Source organism: Triticum dicoccoides, chromosome 3A (assembly GCF_002162155.2).
Source record: "Triticum dicoccoides isolate Atlit2015 ecotype Zavitan chromosome 3A, WEW_v2.0, whole genome shotgun sequence".
Lineage (NCBI taxonomy): Eukaryota > Viridiplantae > Streptophyta > Magnoliopsida > Poales > Poaceae > Triticum > Triticum dicoccoides.
This window is the reverse complement of record NC_041384.1, coordinates 179,152,250-179,160,980: the sequence shown is the minus strand read 5'-3', so window position 1 is coordinate 179,160,980 and position 8,731 is coordinate 179,152,250. Positions and strand designations below refer to the sequence as shown.

The window sequence follows — 8,731 nt, the reverse complement described above, 5'->3', positions numbered from 1 at the left end:
CAGAAATGACGTAGAATTTCTGGAAAGCATATAGGGTTATTTTGAAAGTGTTTTTCAATGGAAAGCCTGGATTAAGCTACTTGAACATTGAGCATCAAGATCTATAAGGATAGATCAAAACGCTTAATGGTACTTTCAAATGAGCACATACCTTGACATGATCTTGAAGGTGTTCAAGATGGACCAGTCAAAGAAGGAGTTCTTGCCTGAGTTGTAAGGTACGAAGTTAAGACTTAAAGCTCGACCACGGCAGAATAGAGAGAAAGGACGAAGGTCGTCCCCTATGCTTAAGACGTAGGCTCTTCAGTATGCTATGCTGTGTACCGCACCTGAAGTGTGCCTTGCCATGAGTCAGTCAAGGGGTACAAGAGTGATCCATGAATGGATCATAGGACAGCGGTCAAAGTTATCCTTAGTAACTAGTGGACTAAGGGATTTTCTCGATTATGGAGGTGGTAAAAGAGTTCGTCGTAAAGGGTTACGTCGATGCAAGCTTGACACCTATCCGGATAGCTCTGAGTAGAGATACCGGATACATATAATGGAGCAACAATTTAGAATAGCTCCAAGTAGAACAGTTATTTGGATTAGCTCCAAATAGAGCGTGGTAGCTACATCTAGGAGATGACATAGAGATTTGTAAAACACACACGGATCTGAAAGGTTCAGACCCGATGACTAAAACCTCTCTCACAAGCAACATGATCAAACATAAAACTCATTGAGTGTTAATCACATAGTGATGTGAACTAGACTACTGACTCTAGTAAACTCTTGGGTATTAGTCACATGGCGATGTGACCTGTGAGTGTTAATCACATGGCGATGTGAACTAGATTATTGACTCTGGTGCAAGTGGGAGAATGTTGGAAATATGCCCTAGAGGCAATAATAAAAGTGTTATTATTATATTTCTCTGTTCATGATAATAATCTTTTATTCATGCTATAACTGTATTATCCGGAAATCGTAATACACGTGTGAATACATAGACCACAATATGTCCCTAGTGAGCCTCTATTTGACTAGCTCGTTGTGATCAACGGATAGTCATGGTTTCCTGACTATGGACATTGGATGTCGTTGATAACAGGATCACATCATTAGGAGAATGATGTGATGGACAAGACCCAATCCTAAGCATAGCACAAAGATCGTGTAGTTCGTTTGCTAGAGCTTTGCCAATGTCAAGTATCTCTTCCTTTGACCATGAGATCGTGTAACTCCTGGATACCGTAGGAGTGCTTTGGGTGTATCAAACGTCACAACGTAACTGGGTGACTATAAAGGTGCACTACGGGTATCTCCGAAAGTATCTATTGTTTTATGCGGATCGAGACTGGGATTTGTCACTCCGTGTAAACGGAGAGGTATCTCTGGGCCCACTCGGTAGGACATCATCATATGCGCAATGTGACCAAGGAGTTGATCACGGGATGATGTGTTACGGAACGAGTAAAGTGACTTGCCGGTAACGAGATTGAACAAGGTATCGGTATACCGACGATCGAATCTCGGGCAAGTAAAATACCGCTAGACAAAGGGAATTGAATACGGGATCGATTGAGTCCTTGACATCGTGGTTCATCCGATGAGATCATCGTGGAACATGTGGGAGCCAACGTGGGTATCCAGATCCCGCTGTTGGTTATTGACCGGAGAACGTCTCGGTCATGTCTGCATGTCTCCCGAACCCGTAGGGTCTACACACTTAAGGTTCGATGACGCTAGGGTTATAAAGGAAGCTTGTATGTGGTTACCGAATGTTGTTCGGAGTCCCGGATGAGATCCCGGACGTCACGAGGAGTTTCGGAATGGTCCGGAGGTAAAGATTTATATATAGGAAGTCCTGTTTCGGCCATCGGGACAAGTTTCGGGGTCATCGGTATTGTACCGGGACCACCGGAAGGGTCCCGGGGGCCCACCGGGTGGGGCCACCTGCCCCGGGGGGCCACATGGGCTGTAGGGGGTGCGCCTTGGCCTACATGGGCCAAGGGGACCAGCCCCAAGAGGCCCATGCGCCTAGGGAACCCTAGAGGGAAGAGTCCTCAAGGGGGAAGGCACCTCCGAGGTGCCTTGGGGAGGATGGACTCCTCCCCCCCTCCTTGGCCGCACCCCAAAACCCATCTAGGGCTGGCCGCCGCCCCTAGGGGGTGGGAAAACCCTAAAGGGGGCGCAGCCCCCTTTCCCCCTATATATATTGAGGCATGGGGCTGCCCATAACACGCGATTTGATATCTCGTTGGTGCAGCCCTGCCCCTCTCCCTCCTCCTCTTCTCCCATGGTGCTTGGCGAAGCCCTGCGGGATTGCCACGCTCCTCCACCACCACCACGCCGTTGTGCTGCTGTTGGATGGAGTCTTCCTCAACCTCTCCCTCTCTCCTTGCTGGATCAAGGCGTGGGAGACGTCACCGGGCTGTACGTGTGTTGAACGCGGAGGTGCCGTCCGTTCGGCACTTGATCATCGGTGATCTGAATCACGACGAGTACGACTCCATCAACCCCGTTCACTTGAACGCTTCCGCTTAGCGATCTACAAGGGTATGTAGATGCACTCCCTTTTCTACTCGTTGCTGGTCTCTCCATAGATAGATCTTGGTGTTACGTAGGAAATTTTTTGAATTTCTGCTACGTTCCCCAACAACCACAACATCAACATAAGTATCTAAGACACCATGTCTCACAGCTCCATCGACACCATGACTGACAAAGCCCCCACAAAGACACCATGATTGGCAATGCAGGCACCAAGATTTTTGAGGTTGACACCATCATAGCTTATTTGACCATTAGAATCAACCACCACAATGTTGGTTGTGCCGTGGTCAAAGACACCATTCACCGACGGCAGCTTGTGAGGTAGGCTTCCCACCACCCGAATATGCAAGCGGCTTCTCCAACAACCCCACGGCCCCAGTCATCTGCGTGATTTGTGAAGGTGGCGGGACGAGCAGAGACCCCAGTTCCTGAATATTGCACTTAGTCTTCAAAGAATGGAGTATGTCCATATCTCGGCCACCTGATGCCTACAGAACCTCTCGTGAACTGCTGCTACAATGTCGGTCCTTTCCTACATTTCTAGCCACGCAAGTCAACACTGAGTTCTACATGCTGATCTGCTCCACGACCCATTCAGACCCATTTCTACAGCTGCACAATCACATCCACTTCCCTCGTTGTGATCTCCATCCATGGGGCGAGAGGGTAGCAGCAAACAAGCTCGGGTTGCAGCGTGAATCGCGCACGGTGCGCCCGCCTCTCCTCCTCCAGATCCTCCTGGATTTGCACTTCCCTTCAGCGCATCTCTTCGAGTCGCAACTGGTTGGATTGAGATGTAGGGGTTGGCCCATGCCACCCCGATCTCGTCGCACCCTCGATCAGGAGGACCCCTATCATCTGTACATATCCTTCGCCAGATTCAAATTTGTTTCCTCCACCACCTGTTTCGCCTTAGCATCCATGCAGGGATGAGCGAGGGGAGCGGATGTTGAGGACAGAGGAGGTGCCTAAGGTGGTGTGGCGGTAGTTGAAAGTTTGTGTGGGATGAGACATCGCCCTACTGTTTTTCAAGGCCACATCAGCTATTTGTAAGTGATATAGATACCACATAAGAATTTGGTTGATGTGAAGAAAAGAGAAAGAATAAGAGATGTATTGACAGTGTGTGTAATTTGTAAAATTTTAAATTAAATTCACATAAAAAATAACTTACAAGCTACGAACAATATGTGGACGTGCACTAGCGACGGCAGATGTCTGGACTAGTGTAAAAGGCTAGCGCGCATATGCTCGGCTAGTAGAAGTTAACGGAAGACGTGTAAGTGTCGCCGAACTTCCAGTATGCCGGCGCCACGTTGTACGCCGTGACGGACCTGCCATCGTCCGTCTGCACCTGGAACGACAGGCTCTGGCCGGTGAGGTAGCCGTTGCTCTGCCAGTTAGAGCCCCAGTTGCGGCTCATGGGCAGCCAGTCCGTGTTGGAGCCCTTCACCCACGCCGCCGACACGGCGCCGCTTCCGCCGACGTTGCTGATGAGGACCAGATCGAAGTAGTCATGGCCGGTGATGGAGAAGCGGATGCCGCCGTTCCTCCGCGGGCACGCCGTCCTGGCGTACTTGATGGGCACGAAGCCGGCCTGGTAGACGGCGATGGTCTCCCAGGCGGGCTGGGACATGTCGAAGTGCTGCCGCGGCGGGTTGCACCAGCCGCCGTCGTCGCTTGGCTGCGACCAGTTGGGCGGGCAGAAGTTGGTGGCCGTGACGGTGATGGACGTCCCCGGCTTGCACGACTGCGTGTGGTAGGCGTCGCAGGTGATGACGTAGCAAGCGCCGCACGACCTGCCGTCGCCGTACAGCGTCGTGCTCAGCGCCGTCGAGCTGGTCCCATACCCGGCGTCGTACAGGTTGCCGTAACCGCAGGATCCACCTGCATATGCAAGAAGCAGATATCTAAGAAATCGTTCCCCGACGCAAATCCTCGGCCTAGGTTGCAGCAAAACTGGAGAATGAGGAAACGGTTACGTACCCATTGTGCCGGACGCGTCGCCGCCGCCATAGAACGTCGCGTTGGCCGGCGTCCAGTACTGCTGAGCCGCTGAACCCCCGAGCTGTGACATGCACACGCCCAGAAACAACGCCAGGATCGCGAGATGATTCTCCATGTTCGCCAGGACCAACTCTGCTTCTCTGATATTAAACTTCAACTCTGTTTGCATACCGAAGCCTACAGTGTGTTCCATGGTGCTTATATAGGCGACGGCTCCATGCTCGCCAGGACCAACTCTGCTTCTCTGATATTAAACTTCAACTCTTTCCGTCCCCTCCCGCCAACGGACGATGGTTGACGAAGATCACAGATCATGCATGGTTGACGAGGATCACTGATCATGCATATGTACGTAGAGTGCATGTGGCCTCATTTGTTTACTGGATTAATCGTGGGTCATGCATGGCATGACAGATCACGCAGACGTATTATGCACCTAGCAGCTGGTGACTAATAATCCAACATGATTTCCGATAATATACTAGCATAGAGGATGGTGAATATCTGGGATGAGGCATTATTAATCGAGTGTGCCCAACTGTGTTCTTGTAGTTGTTCCTTAGAAGCGAGTTTCAGTTCTTGTGATGAGTTTGTGATCACGAGAGCGCCCGTAATTCTCCATATCTCGTAAAATTTGGCCAGTCCGTGACGCCTGTCATTTTTATGTAGCCGATTGGTCCTTGCAGATTCGGGAGTTAGAGCAACTCCAATCCGGAGTTAGAGCAACTCCAATGGGGCGACCCATTTCATCCGTTCGCGTTCGTTTGTGTCGGCGCGGACAAAAGTGGCGGCCCAACGCGCCGACCCAAATTCAAATCGTGTCCGCCCGGCGTCCGCGCCGACCCATTTCTGACCCAAAATTGCGCCTGGAATGTGTCGGCGCGGACGCGAAGCAGACGCGCCGCGCGTCTCCTCGCCGTCCGCCGCGTCCTCACCTGGCGGCCACCCAACCGTCACCTGTCGTCTTATTTATGACGACCACCGACAGCGGGCCCACGCGTCAGCCAATGCGCATGTCCTTTTTTAACCACGCGTACGGCGGGGTCGGCCTCATCCACTTCTCTCGTCCACATCTGCCCCCCCTCCCACCACCACTTCCTTTGCTTCCTCGCCGGCGACCGCAAACCCTAGCGCGCGCCATGGGCCTCTTCGGCAAAAGCAATGGCAAGGGGAAGGGCACCCCCGGCGCCTCGTCATCCCGTGCTCCCCCCTCCCCCTCCATCGCCGGTGCCTGCACATCCCAGTGCACCAAGCGCGGTGGCACTGGGAGTACAGGCAGCCCCTCCCCTACCCCGACGTGACGCTGCCGCACCATTGGCATTTGGATCCAAACCGGATCCCGATGCCGGCGGTTCTGCGGACCCAGCGGGCGCAGGACGACGAGGTGCGCCGGCGCCGCGCTGCTCACACCGGAGCAGCGTGGGCTGCCCGAGTACGTCGCCGACTCTCCTAACTGGGAGGCTTGGTTCGCTCTCGAACACGAGGAGCAACGACGCTCGGGTATCGACGCCGTCCCGCCGCCGTTCCCACCGCCGCCCCCGCGGGTAGAGCCGGAGGACATGGAGGCGGAGGCGGAGTACCAAGCCGCCCTCGAGGAGGCCCTGCAGCACGCGCTGGAGGCTAGCCGCATCGAGGAGGACGCGCACTGGGATGGGCTGGAGCAAGCCCTTGCCCTGTCGGCGGCGGGGGACTCCGTCCACACCCCGCTCTTCGTGCCTCCGCCTCCACCGTCGCCGCCCGTACAGCCCAAGCCGGAGCCAGAGCCGGAACCGGAGCCGTCGCGTAAGCGCTCCCCACCTCCACCCACTTGGCCGGAGGAGGCCTACTCGTGGACGGGCCAGTACCGCGAGTGGGTGAGCGCGCCTCCCGTCTACTTCACCGCGACGCCGGAGGAAGAGGCGGCCCACCTCGAGCGATGGAAGGAGCACTGGCTCCGCCAGAAGCAGGGCGACGGCGAGGAGCAGATGCGCTACGAGGCCATGCTCCAACGCGACGCGGAGGCGCTCCGGCTCGAGAAGGAGAAGGAGGAGCGCGCGCGGCTTGCCGCAATGCCGCCGCCCCAGCAGACGCCGGAGGAGGCTGCCCTGGCAGCGTACCAGGCGGCATTCGAGTGGGCTGGCCCTGCTCCGATCTTCATCGACCTCACCAACGACGGCGACGTCGAGGGCAAGGGCAAGGGCAAGGCCGACGACGTCTAGGGCAGCGTGCGGGGCGGCAGCAGTCGGGCGCAAACTTTTTTAATGTTTTTATTTAATGTTTATTAGATGTAGGTGGACTTTGGCCGGCGTTTGACCGGCCACTTTTATGTTTAATTATGTTTATTTCGTGCAATTTGTTTTTTTCCACGCCATCACATTTGGGTCGGCCACCTCGTTAGGCGGTCAAGCCGACCCATTTTAAAATGCGGACGCCGGCGTCCGCCTGGCCGATCCAAACGGATAAAAAGCAAACAAAGCGCGCGTCCGTTTGGGTCGCCCTGTTGGAGTTGCTCTTACATCAAGTACCTGAGTGAAAATAATGGAGGAAAAAAGCACGCCTGCTGGGGACACCAGATTACTCTTGAGAAAGGAGAGCTCTTCGCAGGAATAAATTCAGTGTTCGCAGAATTTCTTCTACAACCATTGCAAAAATGGATAGCGTTTCATATACAGAAAGATCTCTCTGCTATTCTCGGCAAGCAATGAGGACGCTAAGTCTGCCGCGTCGTGTCTGAACTTACGATGAGCAATGCTCTTATGTTCGCTTAACAATTAATCGAGCAGCTCAGACACGACGCAAGTGCAAACGAAAAGTTCCGCCCATTCACTCATTAATTTCTTCGGAGTTTTTTTCCCGTAACCTCCCAAGCGACCAGCAAACGGGCTGGAAGACGTTTACCTCAATCATTTGATGAAGATACGGATTCTTGTATGATCCCTGAACATTCTGACTTGAACCGTTTAATTCAACTGCCATCCGCTGCGGAAATCATCTATGCAGTGATATGATTGGAGCGAACACAGAAAGATGATAGCCAGCGTCATTATGTGATCTATGTTTACAGATAGAATCATCATCATCTTCAATCGAGATCACCGAGGTGATTTTTTTATGAAACAAAAACAAAAGATTTGCCAGATTGATTAATTAAGAAGAAGAGAATTATCTAGTTAACTAACAAAAAACCGGGCGAAAACCAATATAAACATGCCACATGCGGACTATTCACAAAGCATGAAACTCCATGACTACACGGTCAACCCGATAACCATTTCGAACACGCAGCAACCACAAACTCCCGTACTCAGCAAGAACACCTCGACCACACACAAGGAATACCACCAAACACATGAAGACAAGCCAAACCGCGAGGACAGTCCAAGAGACAGAGAAACATCCATTAAGTAGTCGCCGACGCCTTCCGTATAACGCACCCTTGTTCACTTTGCTCCTGAGACACTTCTCCACCTTGTTGATTTGCCCCCTAGCAGCCTTCCCTGTCAAGAGGCAACCAATCACCTTGCCTAGTCTAGGGCTAGCTGCCTCCAATTTGGTGAGCAAATCTTAAAGCTCTTTCGCAAAGAAAGCATCGGAATTAGGTGCCAACGCATCTGCCCCAGTCACCCATAGACAACAACATCTAACTAGGGTCCAACGGGAGTGGTGGGGGCACCATGGGCACCGCCATGTCCCCTAGCGACCCCATCACCTAATATATATACGGTAATGATAAGTGGAGAACGTCCGCTGGGAAGGATCTCCCAGCAAACACACTCGTAGCCGTTCGATCGAGATCAAACGATGGCATTTTTTTTAATAAAAAGTTGTCTTCTCTACCATGGAATTGTCATGCTTATCCAAAGAAATTGCCACACCCTACAACTAAACTTGCCATGAAATACGTTCACAATTTCCATCACCCCGAGCAAACATACGCCAACTAAATATAGTGGGTCATCCGCACCAACTTGTTTTTTCATTTTTTTCCTATCATTTCTTTTTTGGAAAAAAGTTAAACCACTGACGATGCACACAGTCATTCTTATTAATTATTAAGCAAGTTACAAAACCAAAAGCAGCCACCTAATGGATTATGTAGGTCCATGACATATCGGAATAGCCAAGAAGGTACAATCACATGCTTAGTTGTAGAATCACAAGCAGATAAACGAATGCAACTTCGAAAAAGCAAGTCTGGAACTTCTCT

At 52.2% G+C, this 8,731-nt stretch overlaps 1 protein-coding gene across 1 annotated transcript; it reads right to left on the bottom strand.

Moving 5' to 3' along the window:
* Window positions 1-3,667: 3,667 nt before the first annotated feature.
* On the bottom strand, window positions 3,668-4,671 carry LOC119271451 (expansin-A9-like). The gene is made up of 2 exons (XM_037553282.1): window positions 4,525-4,671; window positions 3,668-4,425 (listed from the first exon to the last, which is right to left on the bottom strand). The coding sequence occupies exons 1-2, from the start codon at window positions 4,658-4,660 to the stop codon at window positions 3,794-3,796; spliced, it is 768 nt and encodes a 255-aa protein (XP_037409179.1). The 5' UTR covers window positions 4,661-4,671; the 3' UTR covers window positions 3,668-3,793.
* Window positions 4,672-8,731: the final 4,060 nt, after the last annotated feature.

Coding starts and splice junctions, on each gene's coding strand:
- LOC119271451 (XM_037553282.1), bottom strand. CDS start 4,660: ATGGAGAATCATCTCGCGATCCTGGCGTTGTTTCTGGGCGTGTGCATG. Junction 4,426..4,524: donor CGACGCGTCCGGCACAATGG/GTACGTAACCGT, acceptor TTGCATATGCAG/GTGGATCCTGCGGTTACGGC.